This window comes from Anguilla rostrata, chromosome 7 (assembly GCF_018555375.3).
Source record: "Anguilla rostrata isolate EN2019 chromosome 7, ASM1855537v3, whole genome shotgun sequence".
NCBI classification, from domain to species: Eukaryota; Metazoa; Chordata; class Actinopteri; order Anguilliformes; family Anguillidae; genus Anguilla; species Anguilla rostrata.
Window position 1 is genome coordinate 18,910,596 of NC_057939.1, and position 25,842 is coordinate 18,936,437.

At 47.0% G+C, this 25,842-nt stretch overlaps 1 protein-coding gene across 1 annotated transcript in view; it reads right to left on the minus strand.

Moving 5' to 3' along the window:
- Positions 1-24,693, minus strand: part of adgra3 (adhesion G protein-coupled receptor A3) — a 41,858-nt gene extending 17,165 nt beyond the window's left edge. The window contains exons 1-3 of the mRNA XM_064343464.1: positions 23,448-24,693; positions 11,113-11,184; positions 4,664-4,735 (exon numbers count right to left, since the gene is read on the minus strand). Of these exons, the coding sequence (XP_064199534.1) occupies positions 4,664-4,735; positions 11,113-11,184; positions 23,448-23,701 (398 nt within the window). The 5' untranslated portion in view covers positions 23,702-24,693. The remainder of the gene's footprint in view (positions 1-4,663; positions 4,736-11,112; positions 11,185-23,447) is intronic.
- Between the last annotated feature and the right edge of the window lie 1,149 nt (positions 24,694-25,842).

Genomic DNA, 25,842 nt, shown 5'->3' on the forward strand with positions numbered 1-25,842 from the left:
ACTTCCTTGTATATCAATGGGATTTCCAGGTGTCAGTAACGACATGAATCAAGTGTATAGCTGCACTAATTCTAAAAGGAATTCACGTGCAAGCGTTGTTTTACATACAATTCAATTATGTGTGGCATATGAAAACTATTCTACGTTTAGCACTTTGGGAAAACTTGCATACGCAGGTTTAATAAATCCCACTTCACATACATTTAAATAAAATTAAATAATTTAATGAGAGGCTATACAGCCTTGTCAGCCAGACAGGAGGCATCTGAACTTGTAACCCATCTTACAAATGGAGGGACTCAAAAAACAAGACAAAAACAGAAAACAAGAAATATAAATGTCAACCAGCCTAACACTCCTATTCCTGGAAGTAGACTCCAAATTCTTCAACTGAGCATTAGAAGAACATAACGTACTGAATGCCAATATGAACGTACAGACACCCAGTGGTATTCGTATCCTTTAAAATCAGGTATTCTAATGCATTAATGTAGATCAAAATTTTAAATCACATAATTCTATAAATGCTTGTAACAACTTTCACTTTTTTTTCTTTCCTTTACAATTTGCCTAGGGGCTTTCCACATCAAAGAGAGGTGCGCAGAACTCTGTTGAATCTGTTATTATTCTTGTCTAACACATCAAAGTCACATTTTCATCTTCTGCACAGCATGGCTGCTGACAAGTGAGTTAGACTGGAGGCTTAGGATTACTGGCATCACGTTTAAATGTGCAGGTTTGATGTGGTATCAGCAGCGTAATGGGCGAACTTCAGTGAGATACGAAGCCATTCAAACAAAAAAAAAAAACTTTACTTCACTCGGCCCTGGACCACAGACATAGGCCATAGTGTTACCAGACCCGGCTCAAAACCTTTGCGTTTCTTGAATCCGGTTTGCAGCACGGCAACAGTCAAAATCGCTTTACTGCTCCTCAGAGATGGCTCCAGCCCTGAGGAGGGGGGGTAGGTAGCGGAGCTGCCAAACGCACGTGGAGCCGGCGTCCATGTTGCCGCCCGCCCTCCCCCTGCCGCAGACACCGGCCCCACAGCGGCCGAGGAGGAGCCGGGCGGAGTGAGGAAGGGGGCCTGCGTGCACGCAAACACGCGCTCCTCTCCCTTCCAGCGCTGCGCTGCAGCTGGAGCTTTTATTGTGCGAGGTTATTAGCCCTGCTCCGGTGAAAAAGCCTTTTGGGAGCTGCCAAGCCTGGCAGGAGTGCTCCGTCTGGGAGGATAATGGTGTGGGAGTGGGTGGGTGGGGTGGTGGGGGAGTGGTGAGTCCTCCTTGGCTGCAGGGTGCGGAGGAGCACCTGGGTGGAGGGAGGCAGGCAGCGAGCGCACCACGCAGTCGTGAGATCAACGTCCGCCGCACCAAGAACAGGGCGGTGGAGAACAAGAAGAATGAGAGGGAGAGAGAGAGAGAGAGAGAGAGAGAGAGAGAGAGAGAAGGAGAGGGAGGGAGGGTGAGGGAAAGGAAGAGGGAGAAAGGGGGAGAGAGAGAGAGAGAGAGAGAGAGAGAGACTACCTGCGACTCAGCTTCTACAGCGCATAATTTAAGCCATTACTCAGATTGCTTTACGTAGGCCGCATAACACTAAATTACTGCTGACTGCTGAAACGGTTTACACAAGTCTCCCGCGGTGAAAACTCTGAGAGCCGGGATATGGGCGGTGCTGGTAAAAGGGGGGGGTGGGGAGGGGGAGGGGGGAGGTTTCTGTGGGTTGACATTAAGGTCAGCGCAGGAATCCCAAGAGAGCGTCTTCCTCAGACAATCAGCGATTTCTGTAATGACTGCCCGCTACTTCCCATTCGCGGCCCGTCAGTCACCGCCAGCCGAAGGAGAAGGCCGGGTAACGGAACCTGACGCTCGAGTGACAGGAAGGGGGGGGGGGGGCTGACTGCACGGTGCTACATAGGAGAGGAGCGTATGTGACAGGTGGGGGGGGGGCTCCTCTCCAGAAGAGGGACAGCGAAAATGACGACGGCGGAGTGACATCGCCGAGCGGGGCTGTCTCGCGACGTCGGGACGGGGTCCCGCAGTTCAGCCCGCAGAGTGGCACATCCTCAGCCGGGAGTGAAGTCTAATTACACACTGTACAGAGAGGCAGCAGCAGATGGGAGAAATTAAACATTGGGACGGAAGGGGGGAAGAAAAAAAAACAGAAATCAGACACGGGGATCCTTCGTGAGAACGCTCGATGGCGGCGGAACCGTCCGAGACGCAAATTAACCGTGACGCCCTGTTCCCGAAATCCGCGCCGCGCGCGTTTCCGTGGTTTCAAAAGCAGCTCTCGTTATCTACGAGTTTGCGATCAGATACCAGCCACTGCTTCGCACGATGTAATTCAATAAGCCTACAAACGTATCTCCAGTAGGCGGCCAACGGGCCCGTTCCGTAGCCGAACCAGGCCAGAACTACCGAGCGAAAGGCTTGTTTTGGTTTCCGTTATTCCGCCCAGGAGCCAATACTACAGTACATGGCACAGAAATGTCAACAGGCAGAGAATCGCCATTGCCCAAACAGAATTAATGCACGTAGGAGGTTTGAATTCACGCAGAATGACCTGCGTGGTGATTCGGACCTGCAGTTCTTCTCCGGCGCTAACCGCTAGCGAAATGACAGCCATGACCTGCGGTCACACTTCCGGACTGCCTAACGGTTCCATCACTGGCAGACAAAGCAATCCCAGCAAACCAACCCTTCCCTGGCCAGCCTGCTGCGTCAGCCAATCAGATTAAGTTCAGGGCCATGGTGTCTTTGATTCTTTCCATGCTGAACTTGACCAAAAAAACATAGCTGAAGACAGTGAAGAGTGGGGCCTGGACCGCAAAGTCCGGTTCTGTCTTGGCAGTAGACATGTGACATACGCTGCCCAATGAGCCGTTCCCGTCCCTCCATCTGTTTTCCATACCGGGGATTTACCAGAACACGGGAGCAGCGGCTTCTACGCTGGCCTGCAGAAGTGATGGGAGAGTGAGGCTTCATCAAACCAAAATGGGTGGAGCTGCTGTATGACATCAATGGCTAACTGATCTGAGCTGAGCCAATCGCTGTGCTTTGCAGCAGGGAGCAAAACCTATCGATTGGTTGAGAGAAGACTGTTACTGACACCGCATTGCTGGCTCATGAAAGCTCACTCTCCTGTAACCGGTGTGACTAGAATCTGAATTCTGTACCAGAGGAAACCCTGAACGCTGGGATTTTTGCCCGAGCCAATTTGGTTTAATGGGCGTCGTGACATGTCAAACAAAGACGTCAAACGAACGGTGAATCGCTGAAGTGAGTCTCCGCTCTGTTCTACACCACGCAACACGAGTCCCTTGTGCTGAAATAGTGTTTGGGGGGAAAATGGGTTCAGGCCAAAACCCCAGAATGTGCCCATACCCCTTCCTCCACAGTCCCAGCAGTGCACCCATCCAAAGTTTACACTGGCAGGGACTGGATCATATCAAATGATTTTGCATACACATATAAGCAAGCACGCATACACATACTGTGCTAACCTGCACTTGGACAAGCCAACACGCAGCACACAACACACACACCCCCGCAGACCAAACACGACACAGACAGACAGACACAGACACAGAACACACCAGACACAACCCCACCCCACAGACAGAGACACACCGACAACAGAGACACAACAACACACACACACACCGTCCTGTATTTGGACCTGTATCTGACCAGAGGAACACTGCCACATTTGTGCAAAGCTTGCAAACAGGTCGCGCTGGCCGGGGAGCCCCCGACAGGCACAGCACATTCTCCCCACACCGCACCGCCAAACAGAAACCATCTGGACCCTGGTGAGCGAGTATTTGTGAAACACATCATAAAAAAAACTACACAGAACCAATGAAATATGCAATCAAATTTTTGGGCAGCTCTACTGGAAAAAAAAGCAATGCGGGTAAAAAAATAGAAAAATAATTGCGTGGCACTGACATGTACATTCTCTACCTCAAAACCTCAGGGTAATTACTGCAGATTTGGCCGCGCGCACAGCTGTATCCCCTGACTTACAGTAATAATGCACGTTGCTGAGGTTATTTGGAAAACGTCCCGTATTTACAGAAGATGTAGCGGCTGGCTTTGAGCAGGAGCAGAGATATTGCAGGGTATCAAAACCTGCACGGAAACTACCAGAAACCTAAAAATAAGCAAGGAGCAAGAATTTTAACGGAGCGGAACCATTGCCCCATTATGCGGTGAAAAAGACACCGCGAGCGGCTCACCGAGTACTGTGCCGGCAGTTGTCAAAGTTAACTACAGTACACAAGTCGCTGAAGGCTCTAATATCGGCCTGCGATGTAAGTGCTAGCATTACTGTTCCGTTCCACACATCAGGAGCCTGCTGATGCTTGTGCCACGTAATGGTGTCATTCTGAGAATGAGGCACTTTTAAAAGCAATGACACAAACCCCATCGCACCGTCAAAAGAGAATAGAGCCCATTACCGGCTAACACAGAGTGGAAAATATCTGAATGTAAAAGCCCTGAAGATTAGTATTTAAGAACCGTGAGTGCGTTACGATGTAAAACAGACACACGCAGAGAAACACAGGTGTATGAAGATGCGAGGGCTACACAGGAAACGCATCACTGCTTAACGCAGCGCTTCCTGTCGGGGGCCCCAGCTGCACGTGGATAATACTCACAGTCTTTTGAGGGCCAGCAGTCCGGAAAAAGCTCCAGGCTCAACGTGACTGATGGTGTTGTTCCGAATGTCCCTGTAAAAACCAAACAGAGAAAATCACAGCTGGTGCTGTAGCCGCAGCGAAGAGGATGCGATCGTGGAGACAGTTTCATAAAGGCGGGGAATAAAAAATTTAAATTTAAATAACAAATACCACCATTTCGCCTGTGGGGAAATGCACGCCGTGTAGCTATAACCGAAGCCAAAGGCAAATCTGGGGTTGATGTAATTACTCGTTATCTCATGGACTCATTCACCCCACCCCCCACCAACCGAATGCCAATTCTAAACTCGATCCATCCTGAAAACAAGAGGGCTCTTATAGAGCAGAGAGTCAGCACTAACCTGCAGCTAAAGCAGTAGTTGTATAATCGCCGTGTTTACAGAGAGGTCCCATCAGATGGTGTAAACCGGGGCAGGCCCGGCCTTTTCTTAGCTGCCTCTCATCTGGCGCTGCCGCGGCCGCGTTTCTGCCTCGACAAAAACGCGCACTTAAGCACCCGGTGCTTTTGTGAACACGATACTGCAATTACCACCTCTGAGCACTTCTGCCTAAAGAGGCTCCACGCGGTACGCAATACTGAACCCACCAACGCTGTTATTAGCAGAGGCGCCTTCAGTTGTGAAGGGCCGACGTTCAGCTGCAGCCTAAACGTCCCCATCAGCGAACAGCGGATCGGTCGATGACAGGCGCTGTTGGGGAGGTGGGATGGCCCAGTTGGGCCCCACACAAAAGGAACGGCGCACTGGAGCGTCGCGCGGTTCAAAGGCCGTGGTCGCCGGCACCTGCGTTCCTGCGGGGGCCGCGGCGCGTCACTCAGCGGCCGGGCGGGCGCGGCTCCGGGCCGGCATGCGAAAGCCCCGCTGCGAGGGCTCTGGCTCGTCTTTGATGTAGCGCCGCCGCCGCCGCGCGGGCCGGCTGCACCTGGGCGAGCCGCAGCCCTGAACGTCTTTCACCGCCTCTCGGCCTTTTTGAGTTTACAGCGAAGCCGGCCATTTTCTATGGAAGGCACGAACGCGAGCGAGCCTCAGGACCACCCGTGAGCGTCGACAGAGCCGCGTCGCTCAACATGGCCGCTTCGCGCAGCGGAGACGGACTGAAGGACAGAGTCAAAAACATCCACCTCGCACAACACCACCACCTCCAACGCAAGCTCCAAGTGCTCAGTAAAGGGTTTTTTGGTCGCAGTTCAAAATCGATCGGAACAGCGTGTTGATGTTCTCAGCTCTCTGGTGCTTTTAATACGATTAAAGTACAATAAATTGGCCACTTTTCAGGCATTAGCATACAGAACACTTCGTCAATAACTTTTAATGATAACATTTTCCTTCTTTGCATAAATCTCTTTCTCGGAACACTTTTACAGAATGAAACTCATTACGGATTTGAAGGACTATTTGATTTAGACGTCCCCCTGAAGTAATATTGCTAAGGGAAGAGCAACTCAGAGCCACTTAAAGGATTAATGTCATGTGCATTCAAATTGGCAGCAGATAGCTCACACTGATTGAAAGGGGGAATTATTTTTTTTGCAGAAAAAAAAGAATTAAAACACCACATAAAGAAGCAGCTTTCTCTCAATTCTTTCCCCTCCTAAGGCATACACATACTAGCTGAATTAGGGTTTTCCCCACTGCCTAAAGCAACTCTAGCTAAGAGCCTACAAACAGCCAACAATCGTTACTTTAAGGCGAAAAAGACCATTCCAAAAATGCCAGATACTTCTGATGTTCTCCAGCCATTTAAAATACAAGATAACTGGTCAAAAAACAGACTGAAATAACAATAGCTCCAGCCAAAGGCAGAGCACTCAGCCCTGTGGTCTGCGTTACGTCCCCACAATCCGGCAGATAACCACTCAGCACAGATCCGGAGGGTTAAACTGCAATGCTGTGTTTAAGGTCACTGGCATCGGTGAGTCTATTGACTCTTTTCGGGGAACTCGAAAGGTTAAGAAAGGGGACCTCTGTCCCGAAAACAACAATTTGCAGCCCTTTTCAGATCAGCCCTTTGCCGACAGGGAAGAGCGCGCTGACTGCTGATGACTCCCCGGAAGGGCAGAGCAGAGGAAGCAGGGAACACAGGGCTGATGGCTCAATGGCAGGGCAGAGCAGAGGAAGCAGGGAACACAGGGCTGATGGCTCAATGGCAGGGCAGAGCAGAGGAAGCAGGGAACACAGGGCTGATGGCTCCCTGGCAGGGCAGAGCAGAGGAAGCAGGGAGCACAGGGCTGATGGCTCCCCGGCAGGGCAGAGCAGAGGAAGCAGGGTGCACAGGGCTGATGGCTCCCCGGTAGGGCAGAGCGGAGGAAGCAGGGAACACAGGGCTGATGGCTCAATGGCAGGGCAGAACAGAGGAAGCAGGGAGCACAGGGCTGATGGCTCCCCGGTAGGGCAGAGCGGAGGAAGCAGGGTGCACAGGGCTGATGGATCCCCGGCAGGGCAGAGCAGAGGAAGCAGGGAACACAGGGCTGATGGCTCTTTCCGGAACGTTCTTCCACAAACAGCTTTGTTTCTGCTCTTTGCAATCCGGGGTAAATATCACATTATGCAAACAACAGATGCCGTGGCGATATTCTGGAAGGCAAAGTGTTGCTGGTGCTTTTTAAAATGAGCTGGAATCGGTGCGATGCTACAATTTAAAAACACACAACCATCTGCTCCCGCCTCCCGTTTGATTATCCGTGCATGAGCTGGGCAAATTTGCCTAAATTGATTTTTCAAATGGTTCAAGTTTGCTTCCCTTCTTTTGTGGATAATCAGGAGGCATTTTCTGCCACACACAGTTTACATCATGCTAAAGCGCAAATGATCCTCAAATTTAACCCTCCTGCTTGTTGACTGGCTAAGGGATAAATGCTCTCCCCCGTCAGCCAACCAAATGCTCGATGTAGATCCCTGGATAGGCGGCATCAGATGGCCCATCTGTAACCAACTGACATAGCGAACTGTCTCATGGCTTGTAGTCAGCCGGGTCAGGCCCTCAAACTGTTCAAACTGCCAACTTTCCACGTTAAATGAAAATGACTGAGAATGCAAGTCGGTTAATTTCCTGGAGAGAACTTGAATGGGTTAGAAAACCACACAGGCCTTCAGGTGAGGAAACTTCTGTGTAGAGGCTACTGCAGTCTTTTTAAAAAAGTACACTGTACTAATAAGATCAAAGGCATCAATGGAGAAGGGAACGTCAAAGATGGGTTACATAATTTCATATTATTAAGAAAGCAGATCCCCCTTCTGCATGCCACCCAGTGCTACAACTGGCTAACATCAAACCGCTCTGTTCTAAGTTTAGTTAACAGTCTCCTGAATGTTTTTTTTTTTCCAGTGCCTGGTTTTACTTGGTTTTGTTCCAAATCAAAACATTCCATGAATGAAGACATCCAGCTTTCCTTATATTGTAGTACCTCAATTTTACAAACCTAGCCCCACGAAACAGACTTAGTCAACTGGGTAAGCATGAATCTGATGTGCATTACTGTGAAATGTCAATGCTGTCAGGGACAGGAAAACCCAATCTCTTTTCCATTAAGCACACGTTTATGGGAGGAAAGATAAGCAGGGCTTTGCAGTGAAGTACACTCACTAGCGCTTTTAATGGCAAATTTCTTGAGGAAATCCCAGATGTTTCCCTGCTACAAGTTAACAAGCCTCTGCTATTGTAATGTTGGGCTTGTCCCAATGCAGCTTCCATAACTGCAACATGTGTTCAGGTTTTATAGAGCGGAAGATGGTGGTGGAGGGAGGGGGGTAGATATAAATTTAATTCTGCTTTGTTTAAAAATGACCATATGCCTTTGTGGAATCACTTCATAAGACAGGATTCCTGAAACAGGCACATCTTATATATTAAGCGCACAATCTTTATTTCTAGTACACTGCTATAATTCACGACCATTTCATCTCTAAACTACCAGTGTTTAAAGAAGGAGGGCAAAGCAGGCGGCTCCATCAACAACTTCCCAGAGCGAGGAATTTTTCGGCCCCTGCGCTGAAGTGACTCACCGCTCTGGGTGTAGGGTATCAAGCGCCTCAGAGTGCTGAACGGCGATGTGAGCGGAGTATCACGTTCATACTCCCCACAAAGCCCGGCGAGAGAGAGAAAAAACAAAAAGGGGGTTCTCTGTTCCAGAGGGGGGCGCCTCGTTCAGCATAACAAAAGCCCGGCCCTCTTCCACGGGCTCAGTGCGATTTCACAGTTGGGGGGGTTGGGGGAAGGGGGGGCGCTGTAATCGATTTCGCCCGGCTGCCAGTCACGACGCCGCGAGCGCCTCTCCCGGGGGCTCTCTCCTCCGCGGCTCCCGACGCCGGGGCGGGGAGAGCCCCCCGCTTTCACGCCGTCTTCATCGCTGGTGCAGTGGTGTGGTGGGGGAGGGGTAAAAGGCGGGGGGGCGGAGGTGGCGCTCATGCGTGCCGAATGGCAGCGGCTCACCCTGCCAACACCTCTGGCCCCGGCCCGGCTCATTACAATGACAAAGCCGCGCGCCGCGTCGCGCTCGGGCGGCACAAAGGGGGCTCTTTTCTGAGGTAAATGTGCCGTTGGGTACGTATCAGGAGGAGAATGAGACGAGCCAAATTGATTCACTGTAGAGAAGGAGCTGAATGCCTATGGGTTCTCCACACTGGGAGGATCAAAGCCTGTTTACACTTTCAGGAGATATAAAAGCCTGGGCTTATTACACTCCCAGCACTCACTCCCCTTTCTGACATTCAGGACACCGGCTTTAACGGAGGAAACTCTCACAATGGCACCTTCCCAATCCCCACACAAACTGCTGCGCGGTACTCTTGTGGGGAGAGCGATGCGTGCGATTTCATAACACAGAAATGAGGGGGGCAGCCAGCCCCTAGCCTATCGGCTGCGAAGCATCCGGAAAATACTTTGGCACCCGGAGCCGCTCGAACGCGATTGGCCGGTTGGCCGAGGCCGGAATGCGTGATTGGCCACCTTCCAGGGCCGAGTCACCCGAGTCCGAATCAGATATCGCTTTAATTGTCTCCGTCTTGATTGATGGCGCTTGAGAAGAAGTCCCGATTCTTTCTGTTTTATTTGACGGGGCATGACCGTACATCACGCCTGTCATCCACAGGAGCCGTACCAAAAAAAAGGCACGGGCTGTCCTGCGTGGGCCGGTCATCACGACCACGAAAATGTGACCGGAGTAGAAAATAACTGGCAATGGCATGGTGGCGGGCATTGGGGATGTCTGTGGTGGTAAGGGGCGCAGTATTACTGGCACGATGGCGGGCATTGGGGATGTCTGTGGTAGTAAGGGGCGCAGTATTACTGGCACGATGGCGGGCATTGGGGATGTCTGTGGTAGTAAGGGGCGCAGTATTACTGGCACAATGGCGGGCATTGGGGATGTCTGTGGTGTATGAGGGCATGTTACTGGCACGTGATGCGGGCATTGGGGATGTCTGTGGTAGTAAGGGGCGCAGTATTACTGGCACGATGGCGGGCATTGGGGATGTCTGTGGTAGTAAGGGGCGCAGTATTACTGGATTGGAGACTGCGTGCTGCTCAGGTTACAGCAGTGCCTTCCTTCAGCCCCACTCTGTCAAACTGAGGTTTTAGAACCAATAAAAGATGGCCAAATTACGACCGTTTCATGGAGGGAAATCGCTCGCGGGCTCCAATCTGTTGGACAGTCACAGAAGTCTTTTTATTTTTTATTTTGTATTTTCTTAAAGAAAAACCGGGAGTAATTACACGGCAAAGATTTCCTTAAAAATTCCACATTAATTTCATCATGTGTTATTCCAAGTCTCTGTAAAAGCAGGCTATTAATGCTCCGGTTATTTTATCAGCATGAAGCAATTTCTGCGCCATAAATCAGGAAAACCTGTACGCACATGGCGAATGTATTTCCTGCAAACCTCAGGGGAAGCATCAGCAACAGATTTTCAAACTCCGCAGTCAGTTGCATCAGCGCTGGCCGAACAGTAACTTCTTTGAGTCTTTGAGTCTGCTCGGATAGCCACTGCTCTACATATCAATTTAATGTGTGCAGAGCCGAGATCACTCCATCACTCTCTGTCACAGCTGACGCAAGGAAAACAAAGGTTCCGTGAGGCCTGTGCTTTCCTAAAGGGCCAGACAGAGAGGAATCTCAGCTTATGCCAAGCATATTCTTGAAAAACCCCTTTAGAAACCTGTGTCTCAAATGGTTTGCATGTATTTTCATATTGAAAAAGAATAATGAGTCTATAAATTTCAATAGCCCATACAAAGAAAACTCTTATAAAATCTTAAAAATGAGGGGGAAACCTCAACAGTGTGTGTGTGTGCGCACACTGTCTGTCTATCTGTCTGTCTGTGCAAACATTTATATCAAATATCCAAGGATTGTTATTTCAGTAAATGTGGGAAGCTAGTCTCCTCTTTTAGGGCAAAAATAATATACTCACAGTCTTTCCAGTGCAGAGAGGCCAATAAAGGAGCCATTCTTCAGCTCTTGAATTTTATTGTTGTTTAAAATCCTGTGGAAATAAAAATAGCACAAAATGAAGTATTTTTTGTAACAGTCAAACAAACAAATAAATAAAATAAAATAAAACCCAATGGAATTTTTTCACAAATACACATATTGATTCACCAAAACACAAATCTGCGGATGAGGCAGAAGATGAGGAAATCAATTTAGTTATGAGATGTATGCTCTGTTTACAATGAGCATTTTAATTTTATAGCTACATACATAATTAGGTAATGATCATTGTATGACCACTAGGTGTGGTAATTAATATTCACTACATCAATGCGTTAAAAAAATAACTTAAAAATTCCCCAGAAAAAACATAGGTTGAGATGACCAGATAAATGATATTAAGACAGACTGGTGTTATATTTAACACAGACATTTTATTATTTTTTGCCTATAGATAAGGAAATGTACATTATCTTCATAAACTTCTCATATCTCTTCAATCGGGATGCTAGTCGATGTGGGACGTGAGGAATGTTCCACGGTGTCTGACAGGTAGCCGCAGCCGCCATTGTGTGGATGGTTGTTTTGGTTCTTTACCAGGATGTTCCTGTGCTACGGCTTCTGTGATCCAAGGCTCTACCCATCAGCCTCTACAGCGCTCAGTTCCGTCGCGTATCTGAGACGCGATAACGCGCGTGCCTTTCGTTAAAACGATAGCATCTCCGCACCTGATGTCTGAGGTATGAAGGCTCGGGGTATGATAAACAGACTGGGAGCGAGCATGACTAATTTACCGCTTGTTTTCATAGCTTTACATACCGTATGAAGTCGTTTGAAGCGAGATTATATGCTTGATCACCCTGACAGATAGTTCTGATGCCTTTGATACTCTGATTAAACTGCAGCGCTGCTCTGTTTTGTGGCATCGTCTGAAGAGGTAAAAACCGCCCAGTTCCGGTGCATTCGTGTCCCCGGGCGTAACCGAACGCAAGTTCAAACGCATTCCTGTTTTCCTCAGAGAAATAAAGCCTTAAATGAAAAAGGTTTACTCACAAACGCGCGCTTCCAATCATGTCGGTTCAAAAGCAAGGTGGGGGATATTCTTAATGAATAAAAGCGCTCTTCCTGAAAGCACAGCTCAAAAAGTGAAGAGAAACAGACCTTCTTAGAACGCATGTGAATCGAGAGGGGTTTGCACTCCCACAGCACTCACTGTCAATAACCTGTCTCAGGGCTTTCCCTTTCCCACTCGTGCCCAGTGAGTACGGCTTACAATGCAGGCCAGTTAGGATCAGCGTGCCCGCGAACAGCGTCAAATAAACTCTCGTGCCACCGTTAATTGGCGGTTCCCACATCTGCTCTCAAACATTAAACAGCGGCAGTAAAATATTTTCTACTCATTTTCATCCTGTACTTTTTTTTCCCTCTCTCATCCAAACAGTAAAAAAAAGGAGGGGGGTGGAAAAAAGGCAGCAATATTTAGAAGAAATTTCCATATTAACTGCGATGAAAATGAAAGGGCCACATACGACGTGTGACGGGAATGCAGATAATCACCGGGGGCAATTATACCCGTAATCACGAGTCAGCCAACCGCACTGTAAGGAGAAGGAAAACACAGGACTGGCTGGAGAAGCTCAGAACGTGAACGCACTGGCAATAAAGCCAGGGGTGCGGGGGCGGCAGTGGTGGTGGTGGCTGGGGGAGGAGGAGGGGGAATGGGAGGGGGAGGGAGGGGGGGTCAGGAGGTGGCCCCTCCCTCTCTAGAATAACAGACAGAGGCTTGGCTGAAGCTCCACCAGTGTGAAGCTGTTACTCCCTTAAAATACATCCCCGAGCACACAGGGCTGCTTCACGGGGCCTGCATTGCAGCGCGCGCTGCAGGTCGTCCAATGTAAACCTGCTGGTGTCTGCACAGTCCGCGCGGCGCGAACCGGTCCAAACCGCGCGCTGGCTGCCCGGCAGAAGCTTCCAAGCAGGAGGCTTCCAGCCCTGTGGCCACGTCTCACGCGGTTTTTACATTTCGTTTGCCCCTCGCTAGAATTCCCGTTAGCAGGAATGCGCAGAGAGGGCTAAACCAAGATGCCCAGCTAAAGTCCTCAAGTCATCCTGCGGCGAGACCGATCGGGCTTGCGGTTGGCATTTTTTCCAGCATTGGGGGGGTGGGGGAGTGGAGGGTAACGCGACCACGATTGACACCACCATTGGCATTTTTTCTCCTCCATTCCAAAACCTCAGGGAAAATACGCCACTGGCCTCGACTTACGGTCCAGAAAGAGCCTTGCCACAAAACTCCAGATGCCGCAGTTTAGCTCAGACAAAAGCGCAGCCATAATATTGCAAATACGTAATAAATCAATACACACAGTGCCACACACTCGAGGGCATACTGGAGCAACCACAATTTGCATTGTGAAACTACTGGTCTGGTCCGGATTCCTACCTGATAGTGTAATCGCGTGAACGAGGGGCTCATACACAACGTTGCTGTGCAAACTGTGTGTGAACGTAATAAAACTAAGAGCTCAAAAAAAAAAGAGAAAATAAACTCAGGAAGTTAAGTAAATAAATGAGGGGAGTAAGAGAAACAGACGACAAAAAACAAAACAAACACAGGACGGCTTGACATAACCGTCTCTTGGCTCGATGACCTTAGGAGAAATCCTGTTCTAATTATAGCCTGTTTATTGACACAAGACATGCAGCAGCCTTTCAGATGGTTCGGTAAGGCACGGTAACATTCGCGCTCTGGGCGCGCGTGCATGCGGGGCTTGGTTTGGAAAAACAGTACGTGCGCAGGCCAAATTGGGGGAAATTTGAAAAGAACGGCTGGATAAATGCGCTCGGGCGGCCTTGTGACTTTCTAGCTGTCAAAATAAATCTTTGTAAGGGGCTCCTTCTGAGTCATAAGCTCAGAGCTCTCTCCCATGACTGGAGTATGACCCCACAGAGGAGAGAAGCACACACAGACACAAACACACGCACAAACCACACACACACACACACACCACACACTCACTGCTGTAAAACTAGCCCCTAAGAGGCCCAGATCCTCGTTTGGGCACCTTCGTGTACCAGCTCGTACCAACCCAGAGGTTCAGAGGAACCTAAATTAGAGGCTTACAACTGTCTGAATGGAAGTGTTATAATAGCCAACAGCAGTTAGTCTATTTGTGGCCGTCTTCAACCTAGTCGGGGTACTTTCGACTGTTTCAACACACAGTCGGTTTGTTAGGTTAACATTACACTTACTGATAACAAACTAGCCTTCTCAGCTTTCTTGGTGATATCGCACTTCTGTATTCCTGAGAAAAACACTGATGTTGTCCACTTTTGGAATGAGAACACCTGCTAGGTGATATCTAATCTAATTCTGGAGGTGTACATATGTCCTGGGCCTATAGTTTTTTCTTTTTCCAGGTATCGGCATACCAGGGTTTAGCTTTCACACTAAATAAACGTCAGAACAGGAGTTTACAGCGATCTCAGTCTCTGTGAAACCCCGTTCTGCATTCCACCCAGCTTAGCTGCAGGAGAGGGGAGGGGAAACGGAGAACCTGCAGCGGAGACCCCAACCCCGACCGGAGAGGAGCCGACAGCGCGAGCCGAGAGCCCTTAACGGCCTTCACCTCCAGCCTCCACCCAATCAGCGCGCGCGCCCCAGACACCGCCACTCCCACAGGAAACGGGGCAGAGCCGCGACCGCTCGCCAAACAACTGGCCGCAATCAATCAACAGAGTAAATAACACATCCCGCTATCTGATGAGGGCACCGGGGGGACCAGGGCAGGGGGGGCATATGGGAGATTTCCCGTTTAGGAGCCGCTGTCCACGGAGCTCGTTTCGGTGCGGCGCTTGGAAGGGCTCAGCCCGGACAGGCGGTGACGGACGCAGGAATGCCAGACCACAGGCTAAAGCCCAGCTCTCCCCCAGCGCGGCGACAGGGCTTCAGAGGGAGCATGCCGCGCTCCCCGAACAACTGTGTCCCGGCATGTTCGGGATCAGATTGCCACCTCTCTCTTCGCCCGCGCACACCTCCCTTCCAGGAAGCTACGAGAGTAGTATCTCAATATAAACTCTGTACGTGCCGTTCCATAGAAATCCTGTCTCAAAAAACTTACTGCAAGGCACACGGATCTGTCGACTGGAAAAATGTTATCTTCCTGCAAGACTCTCAGCTACAACTGCGGATCATTCATGGACGCAACAGCCTGATCGTTCATACATCCTGCCTGTCACACTAGGCTATTCCTCCATTACGGCTCTGCAATGCTGTCAGAATGTCCGAAACGTTGCCCTGTATGACATCTCATAATGTGATCGTAGCGCAGGTATTTCAGAATTTGGACGTCTCCAAATAACCCCAGACGGAACGCGCCGACCACCCACAAAGCCCCGAAGCCAGTTATTCAGCAGGACAGAGCGGCCCCGGCCTGTGTGGAGCGCTGATCCATTCACAAACAATGCAGGCAGCACCTGCCCAGCTGACAGACGGGGAAACCATTTCAAAGTAAAAGCGGTGTTTTTCTACTCTGATGTCAATGGACATTGAGCAACAACGGCTCACGCACATGCATTTTTTCTTTCCTAACAAGGCTAAATGAACTTCAGCCAAAGGAGTATATTACGTGAACTAATGGCACCAATTAACGCTAATTTAAACTGGCCCTGTGACTTTTAAATTCTGCACAGTGGCAAATACAATCTGATGATAATATCCCATTGTCTTCTGAAGCTGAGTGAGGTTAAACAGAGAGACAACAGGCTGTAGCCCATAGGGTAATGCATTAAGAGGATGCAGACATATAGACTGCATGCTACCTCCTCTACAATTGTCTCTGACAATGTGATTTATCGTCCACTAAAAGCTGGCCATTTGGGTTCCATTTGGGCAGAGACCACTGAACGACAGGGCAGAGATTTCTCATGAGAGTTACCATGACGCACTACTAAATGCCCGTCACATCCACGGACTCGCGGAACGTTCCGGCCGCAGAGAGGGAACGCTTCCTGGACAACGCGTCTCGGGTCTGAAGAGGTAAATAAAGGCAGGCTCGTGAAACGCAGACTCCCAGGACTGAAAACAAAAGAGGAAGCCGGTTTGCGGCCGCAGTTAGCTCGTAAAAACCCCGCCGGGGTGCCCTTCAACCCCCCCACCCCCCCCCGGAACCGGCGGCGGCGGACGGATTCCTCGGCCGAGACAAAGGAGGTCAGCGGCAGCCGGCTTAATGGGTGAAATTACGGTCGTCTCCCGACCGAACCCTCCCAATAAACCCCCGGGACGGGACAGCGCGTCCGGAAGGAATGCGCCTGAACCTGTGGGAAAAGAGCGGCGTCTCTGACAGGACGGGGCAAAAAAGTAATAATAAAAAAGCGGTCTCCCATCTTACAGAAAGTCGACAATCCATTAAACTGAGATCACCATTGCCCTTCACACTCGACCAAAGCCACTGCGGCTATCGAAATTCTGCACTAACATGCACACGTGTGCTAAGAACAGGCCCTCAGACTCAAATCAGCACTCTCATTCCCTAATCACTGCAGTCACTTTCCTGTTCCTGGTATTTAATGATCTGATCCGTTTCTGATGTTCTACATTTCGGCTGCACACATCAAAGGAAAATTTACAATGCCTGTTTCACCAATTCACCGCAGGAACTTCGACTACAACTTTTTGACCTAATGTCTAATTACACCATACCATACACATATCACATAAAAAAGACTGTGTGACTCACAGTGACTCACTGTGACTGGAAATAAATGCGATTCCCTTTTGCCCACTCTCGTCCAGCCTACGGTGAATCTCATCTTCAGCCCACATAGGCTACTTAAGTTTCAATGTCGGCCAAGGTCAAATCTCAACTGGACGCCACTGTTAAAAAGTTCCTTATTTTAATAAAATTTGACAGCAAACCGCAGCTTACAGGTATGTCACTGTGTTCCTCCTGGCTATAGGTATGATTAGTGCAAGGTTGAAAAGCATGACAGGAGCAGTTTCACTGACTGAACACCATAGTAAATTTGAGTAGTGTCAATCAAACTGTGTCAGGTTCTGCAGTGCTGCCCACACTCACTGTTAACACATGCAGGGGAAAAAAAGCTGTGTTAAACAGAATTAAGGCTCATCAATACTTGCCCTGAAACAAAGCAATAACATATGAATAGCCTACATGTAGACAGCATCGTATTAATGTGGCAATGTGTGCAAAATGACAACCCATTTTAGTGTGTTCAAACCAAAAAATGAAAACATCCATTTATACAGTCTGCTTAAATTGGTCTTGGTTGACAAAGTTTCTTAGGATACGAGTGACCCCAACAGATGTGACTAATTCAAAATGCACTTTGTTTAGGCCACGTCTATGAACACTCAACGGGGGCAGCTACCACAGGCTTTCGCCCTGCGGCGTGTGCCAAAAATTCCTCCCGAAATCAAGATGAGACTACATGCATGGAGTAGCAAATCCAGTATTCCGGGAAAAGGACATTTTGTTCACAGAAAAGAACACGTCTCTTAAAATATGTTAATATGGCCTTAATGCGGCCCCACAAGGGTTAGGTAAGCAATCCCGCGTAGCCGGACAGACGCATGCCAAAGCCCTGACACACGGTGAATTCCGCAGAGGGCAATTTGTAAGGATATTTATTCACAGTTTCTCATAAAGCCGTTCTAAAGTTAAAACTTGGAAGTCAAATCGTTGTGCTTAAGAACTCTGCTTGTTTTTTACAAAACGCCCGGCTTCACATAGGAGCACTTGTGCTGCTGCAGAAGACTTTGAATAGAGTACTGTTTCCACTAAGGTATAAATGGTGCCTAGCCCTTCTACTAAAACCATAGGTCTCCACATATCCCATTTCGATTCTACTCAGACAGCCCCTTCAGTGAAAGGTAAAGCTTAAGTAATGTCCTGTACCACCCAACCAAAAATGCTTAAAGTTTGCATACCGGATGTAGCCTATTATATAAGCTGTACATGATGAACATAGCCCACTATGGGCTATCTAACAACAAGTGAATAACCCTTACATACACAGACTGGTAGCTGGTCTGATCCATTTATGAATGACAAAAACGTTGATCCTTTTGAGTACTGAAAGGTTCCATTCACTCAAGTCCTCCTTTTTTCCTTTGTTCATTCTACAGTCTCCAGGTTTTGCTTTTTTTTAAAAGCAACACTGCACACCAGCAAAGGAAAACACACTGCATGTCTTTCAAGGGATGTTCCACAGAAGAAAGCTTAGCCCGTGGGCATATCAGCACTGTTCAATCAGCTCAGTCCGCAGGCCGTGTGACCGCGTGCTAACAGGCGCAGGTTAAACAGATTCTCCAAAGGCTCAAAGTGTGTGCAGATATGCTTCTCCTGAGGAGGCAACAACAAAAATATGTTTTTGCAGCGAAATATTTTGCCACACGCAACAATAATATAATCTGTTCTGGCATTTAGCAGTTTTATCCAGTGTGACATACACAGACAATATATTAAAGAACTTTTTGAGCCATTCCATTAATTCAAATGGATATTTTTCTGAAGAAATTCACGTTAAGTACCTTGCTCAAGGGGGTACAACACAGCAGTGTCCCACGTAAGAATCAAACCCACATCCTCTGAGTTACGAGTCCAGCTCTCTAACCATTATACCACACAGCCGCAACAGTGGTAAGTTTAAACTTTTAAACACTTGTTTGCAACAACACGATATTAATGGCAACAAAACTAAATCATTTATCCAGAAGGAGGAAGGCCCGGTTCAGCCCAGGCCGTTTCAGTTTTCGACGCGTTGGAATGCCTGGGCGTCGCGCCGATTCCACACGGTTACGAACCGTGGTGGTTTACGGGACTCGACTGTGCAATCAAGTTAAACTGACTCTGCAGAGGCAGGAGGAAACCGTCGCCTCTTCCTGACGTGAACCCCGCTCTCCGGCCAGCGAGTGCCAGGTGTGGCCTACTGAAAGGGGCCACTCAGGTGCTGCTGGGAAGGGATCCATTAACACACAACAAATCAACAAATCCCTCTGAGAAATTCAAGCAGCGCAGGCCAGCGCCCATCAGTCTGACACTAAAAGTTCAGTTTTGGATTCCTGAGCTGGTCTTTGACTGAGTCACATAATGAAGACGTGGGGGAAGTAACTGGGATACAAGAAACTTGGGGGAAGCATCAGAACTATAGCCAGATCACTCAGTAAGTGTGGTGTCCTTTGAAAAAAAAGTCTGGTTTCTTTTTAACACAAGACTGTAAAGACTTGACAGCTGACACTGTTCTTGCCAAGGGCAATGCATAGCTCATACGCCAATATTTAATTAACATTACAGTACATGAGAAAGTTATATTATGCTTGGCACGCCTAAGTTTTTTAAAATCCATTAACTGTCCACACAACACATTTTGCAGTTGGGTGTCATGTTACTAAAGATGCTATTATGCACCATATATTTCTTATCACTCTGTAACAACTTCAATTTTGAAAAACATGACTATATGCACCATAAAATGTAGCTATGTATACATTCTACTGTCACCTGCCAACAGTAACAAATGTCAATTTAATGCTATATTTTTTATTTCAGACATTGTAACTTATAAAGCATCTTATGAGGTTAACACAAATATATTTGTTCATTTATCAGTGTAACTGCAGAAGATAAAAACTTTACTAGAGCAATTCCCCAGTCCACCAAAACATGAGCCAACTGATATACTTGATTATTACAGCTGCTCCAATTATGTTGTGTCTGACATGTTAGAGAAAAGAAATTAAACATTTTTACGTCCCCACAAAACATGCAGACCTCATATAAGCAGCATATACTGTTATAAGCAGATGTACACTGTAGTACAGCAGAATACAATCTATGAAAATTAATTTTATCCAAATATTTACTGGTTTGTTTTCAACTATAGCAAGAACTTTTGTCCAAGGAGCACATGTGCTCCTAAGTTGAAACATGTAGGAGCACACTAAGCACCACAATTTCTAGATGTGCTCCTAAATACATTTTCAAGTTAGCACAGATTTTCAGGAGCAAATGCTTCTGAAATGGGAGCACTGTAGAGCCCTGTACGATTCCACCTGGGTCTTTAACAGCTAGCGCCTGAACAGCTTCACACTGGGGCTCAAACAAGCCCGGTTGCCCCAATTGCCCGACACATGAAAGGTGTCTATGTGCTGACGGAAACAGGAATGAAGTCAGCGTCAATACAGCCCTGACCCCAGTAGGAGCTTTCACACGGGCCAATTGTTTTACCCCCGCCTGCCAAAGAGGAAGGCTGTGACCTGGGTCCAGAGTATGGGTGTGAAATGGAGGAGGGGGGGTGGGGGGGGCAGGGGGGTTTGGGAATGCGTGATGGGTCGAGAAGCTCGGAGAGAATGGACCACTCTTCCTGGCCCCCGCCACTCCTCCCCCCACAGAAGGCAGTATAAACATTTCCGTCACCTATTGCCCCGGCCGGGCAGTAGCGCAGGTCCGGAGTGAAGCCGAGGGGAAGGGAGTTCATTTTTCCGCAGCGGCAAGGTGAGTCGGAGCGTCAGACATCCACGTTCCCAAGTTTCCCCTTCTGGAATTCCTTAGTAAAGTCAAACTGAGTGAAACAAACCACCTAGTTTCCCTGTGGCTCTTATGGTAAAAAAAAAACCCCAATTCCATCCCCATGCTTGGTGCAGCACAATGCAGCTTTTGTTTCAGTACAAATGTGATTTCAAGCAGATACCATCACACTAACTTATACAGGGTGGGTGGGGGTTATGCATTTGTAAATATCATGGTTCATTCGAGTGTCAGAAACTGCTATCCATCCATCAAAAATGCTATTCTACGCAGGACATTTCAGTTCCCGCTTGCTGACCAGCCATTTTCCTTAGCGATATGCGCTCCCTCACAGCAAGTCCATGCAAAGTGGCAAAGTGGCCTACTGAAAGGCTGATTTACAGTGTCCGGGAAGGGGAAGTGATTGATTTTCAGGGTCACGGGAGGTTGATGGGAGCAGCGGGGAAGCTGCCCGGGACCCCGCAGGCCCAGCCCAGCCCAGCCCCGCGGCCGGCAGACAGCCCTGACCGCTGTCGGCTCCTCCGCGGGACACTCGACCGGGGTCATAAAACCTCCGAGCACCAGCGCAAAATGGGGGCGGGCCGCCGATTTTACAGGCCGTTAATAAACACCCCGGCCCCGGCCCTCGTAGGCGCTTTGCATTACACTCGCATGTCTGGACGGAATTAGCGAGTCCATTTCTCAGCCCCCCTTTCAACACCCATCCCTCCCCCAAACAAGCTATTCTAAAACGGCTTCACAACAAGGAGGACAAATCACTTCCAAACAAAACTTAAGTATTTTCTCCAGCAAGACCAGCTGAGAACAACGTAGGCCATTTGGCTGTGAGCATTTTGTTTCAGACGGTCTGTGAAAGACATCCTTCAAATAAACAAACGAGGCTCCCCCAACGTTGTGACTCCAGAGGAAGGCACCATTTCCACTACCATCTAAGAACAATCAGTCACCGTCATGCCTTATAGCAGAACGCTCCTTCAAAAACACTACAATTTCACCTCACTGGCAACAACACAGGGATAAGTATTATTTATGAAACTTTAACTTCAAAAACTACAGGTACCATCCCCCTTCTTACTACTAAGGAATTTAAGGAATAGAAATGTTTCCTTGAATTACTAAGGAATGGGAGACACATAATAACCTCTAAATTGATACAATACATTCAACTTTCTGGACATGCTTCAGAAGCATAGGCAAAAATAAAAAAAGCACCCACTACAGTGGAAACCAGATTAGGCCCAGGAAACGTGTGGTTTTTTGTTTTCCAGTCCACTAAAAGGAAACAAATGTAAACAGCCAAATGTTAGGCTTTATGCTTTCCTTCAAAAACTAAGCTTTTTAAAAAAAATCTAAACTTAGGCATTAAAATGAGGCATTCTGTTACAAGACACTGAAATTCTTTGTTTGTTGTTGTTTTTTAAAGACCTGAATACTAAATTACAATCAGAACCCACATGCAGGGCTATTTGTCACCTTTACACCTTTGTGTATTTGTTCATCTTAGCAGCTGAACTTCCTTGGGACTTAACTGACCAAGTAGCACAAGGTTAAAGAAACATCTACTGCCAGGCTGGAACCAGTTATTATCATTATGATCAGTAAACTTCACTCATGACTGTTTCTAATTCTTACACAGGAAAGAGGATGCCTGTTGTATTCTTGTCACAAAGCTCCTTTTGCCAGTTTAAACAGACATGTTGAATTAAAGGCATGCAGACCAGTGGCTGTGATTTGTAGAAATCATCTGTGCACAAGAACAGTAACCCGGTAAAAATAAATGCACAGTAGGCTGACTGGTATGCAGACTGGAGTAGCACTAAACAGGATACATCTCATCAGCCCTACGGCATTTGCATGAGAAAGAAAATCATTATGACAGTAACTACATATTAAGAAAGAGGATAAGAACTAAGATCCAGAATAATAACTAAAATAATACAATATTCAGTTGGACCCATCATCTATAGATGATACTCTATGTGAAACAGGGTTCATAAAAGGCTATTTGACTCATTTTTGGGCATCAGCAATCTACCCATATCAAATCGCTCAGGGTGGAAAATGTGGCAATTCTCTTTCTTAGAAGGAACTGAAATATACTGGTGCACAATCAAGTGAAGAGATGAGTGATGCACAACCAAGTGATGTCAGCAAAATGCTTAAGATGTGAACACTGCCTAACCAAGGTAAGGCTACGGTTACTGCATTTGAACTGGAGCTATATGACAGCAGCTAACGAAATTTACTCACTTCATACATAATCTAGGCTTAGCTGAAGTACAATAACCAAATAATACAAGTGATAGATACTTAAACCTCCCATTTACATACAGTTCTTTACTCTTAACATAAAGTTGCGATTCACTTCAAAGTTAAAGCACAAATGACATGCACTGCCTTTAAGGCCAGTCTAAACATACGACATTAAATGGTAGCCTTATTTACGAGTCAAAAACGGAGTTCCTGTGCAATCTGAACTTTCCCTTTGGCCAGTACTGTGAAGGGCCAAACTGATCAAAAGCATCGACAACCACACTCATATTATTCACATTTGACCTAAATAAACTGTTTTTACCAAACACAAACCACGGGCTTCAGGGGCAACCCAGAGAATTATGAATATATTTATAAACAGGGGATTGTTCTTTCTGTGTTTGTGTTTAACGACCTGTATTTTGATATTGATACATTTCGTCACCTCAGGAGGCTGGAAATGAAACACTTAGAGGACATTAACGTAGCATTGCTGTTTATTTATTTTACTTACAGGGTCACTGTCCTGTTGGGAAACGAGTCTGAAGGTAGCACCTGATCGAGGTCCATATTGCTGCACACCACTCTCTCCAATGTCGCTGCAGGAATGGAGCCTTTCCCAGTGTTTCGTGGACGTTCTTCAGATGTTTTACAATCAGATGATATTGTCAAGCCATTGCTCGTCAAAAACAAAAATGCAGTGACTCGCAAGACATATGCAGCGTGGACCTTCATCTCTAATAAAATTAGAAATAAAACCGCGCGCATAAGAGGGGTTAACTGTAAATCCAAACAAGATGAATGCACGCAAAATGTTTCAAGTGGTGTATTTTACAATGGCCTGGCGGTCTACGGCAATCCAGTTAAAATAAAACCAATGTTTCAGAAAAAAAGATGCACTTGTTTCAGTCATATCGCAACCACCTCGTCCTCCGCATTGTAGCATTTCTCTCCCATTTTTTGCATGGATTTGGTTGTATGTGGTCGGCGTCAATCAAACCGACAGACCGTCTCGACATCCTCTTTGTTTGCCGAACGGTTGGATTCAGCTAACGTTACCAATGCATCTCGTTACAGCTCTCACTGTGTGTCACGAGTGTAAAAAAGTGTTAAATGTCTTCTTGCCGGAGCGACAACGGTTACACAACACAACATGCAGTTTTAACTCCAGTTACATTTCCTTTGTTGCCCAGCGAGTGAAGCGAAGTCGGGATCTTGCTTTCTTTTTCATAAGGAGACAGCTGCAGTTATTCCACGCTAAGACTGTAACTTCTGGAAATCTGATCGAGGCTCAGTCGACAGAAAACTTTCTGATTGCCGAGTTTATCCATTGAACAAACCACAATCCACTCGTTACGGCCCAGTATTTAGGTCAGGTATACGGTAAAGAAAAATCAGTTTTCAACAAGCTGCTGAATAACTTATAGTACGCCTACTTTAGCTCAACTTTTCGTATAACTAGCGAGCGAGCTAAATCTTAAGCGATGTCAAACAAAAACAATTCCCAGCAAAGTAAGCAATCAAAACGCATAAACTTCCCTCGCACTTTGAAGTTTGGTATTGTTGTTCAAATTCCAAACGGGTCATATATTTAATGCCGTAAAAGTTCACAACATTTAGGTTTTGAACTTTCTCCTGCGTTAGCGACTCCTCGATTCAGTCCTTGCAGTTATTCTTAAGCTATCCATTGGGAACTCCACTCTCACAGACCTGCCCCGGGCTCCATGTTGAAATTCCACCCCCTGACGTCATCACAGGTCTGTCCTTTTGACTACAACCTCCCATGAAAGTTTCAGTTACGTTCACCATCCAACTGTAATCGTTTTGCAGTCAACGGGAATATTTTGAATCGAATATGTTTTTTTATGAGGGACGTACTTAATGTTGTCCTGATTTAACCATCGCTACATTTAAAGTTTTATTTTATACTGTATAATTTTTCTTCATTATTTTGATATTAGTTCATAGCAATGGTTTCTATTGAACTATTGCAGCTGACAAAATATTGGTCATATGGTCCGCCCAATTCTATAAGTAGTCATGTTTAAATAAAAACTACTTCCCATAAAATGCGTCTCAGTGGAATATTACAGAGAGGTTTTTAAAATTGAACAAGACTTAACCTTTTTTGGATACTCCATCAACATACACAAAAAAATGGAATGGTACAGTATGTGGAATAGTAGGCTATGTTCTCAATGCATCAAACTTTGTTTCTGAAAAACATTTTGCGCACACTTTGAAACCATCCTCAGAAGATCATGAATTGAATCTATATTGAGATTAAAAAGGAGAAATAGATCATTAAATTATACTGAAATTTGGTATTGTCCCCCAAGCTCAGAGGTAGTATTCACATCTTCCAAAAGCCAGATTTTCAGACCTTCAGTGGGTGTTCGTTGGTTTTGCTCAGCCAAATCCTGTGTGTTCGAAGAGAGGTGACTGGTTCACCAGGGAACCAGACAAAGGAGTTTGTTGGGGTTTGTTTTGATAAGTGATGACTGCGTATGGCTATGTGTATCTTTGCAGAATTCCAAACAGTATGCATGTAGGGTGATCATTTGGTCACATTTTATAATGTATTAAACAGGTCACCTTTGTAATAAATTAAAAGTTTTTCCCACTGTTTCTCATTAAAAGAAAGGCTGATTGTGTGATTGATTGCTTGGTATTTCAGTAATGCAGTCATGTTAGCTTGTCCATCTCCAATAAACAACACAATGCTGACAGATACTGGGTCTGTTGAGAGTGCACATAATGAATGAAACGCCCCGTTATGACCCTTGACTCATGCATGGAATGAACTGGTGTTACAGACAGTTATACGAAACAGCAAAACAAAATGGTGACTAATCATTCCTTAACCGGTTGATAGTAGCCTAGCACTTCTAAACAGTAAAACTGAGTTA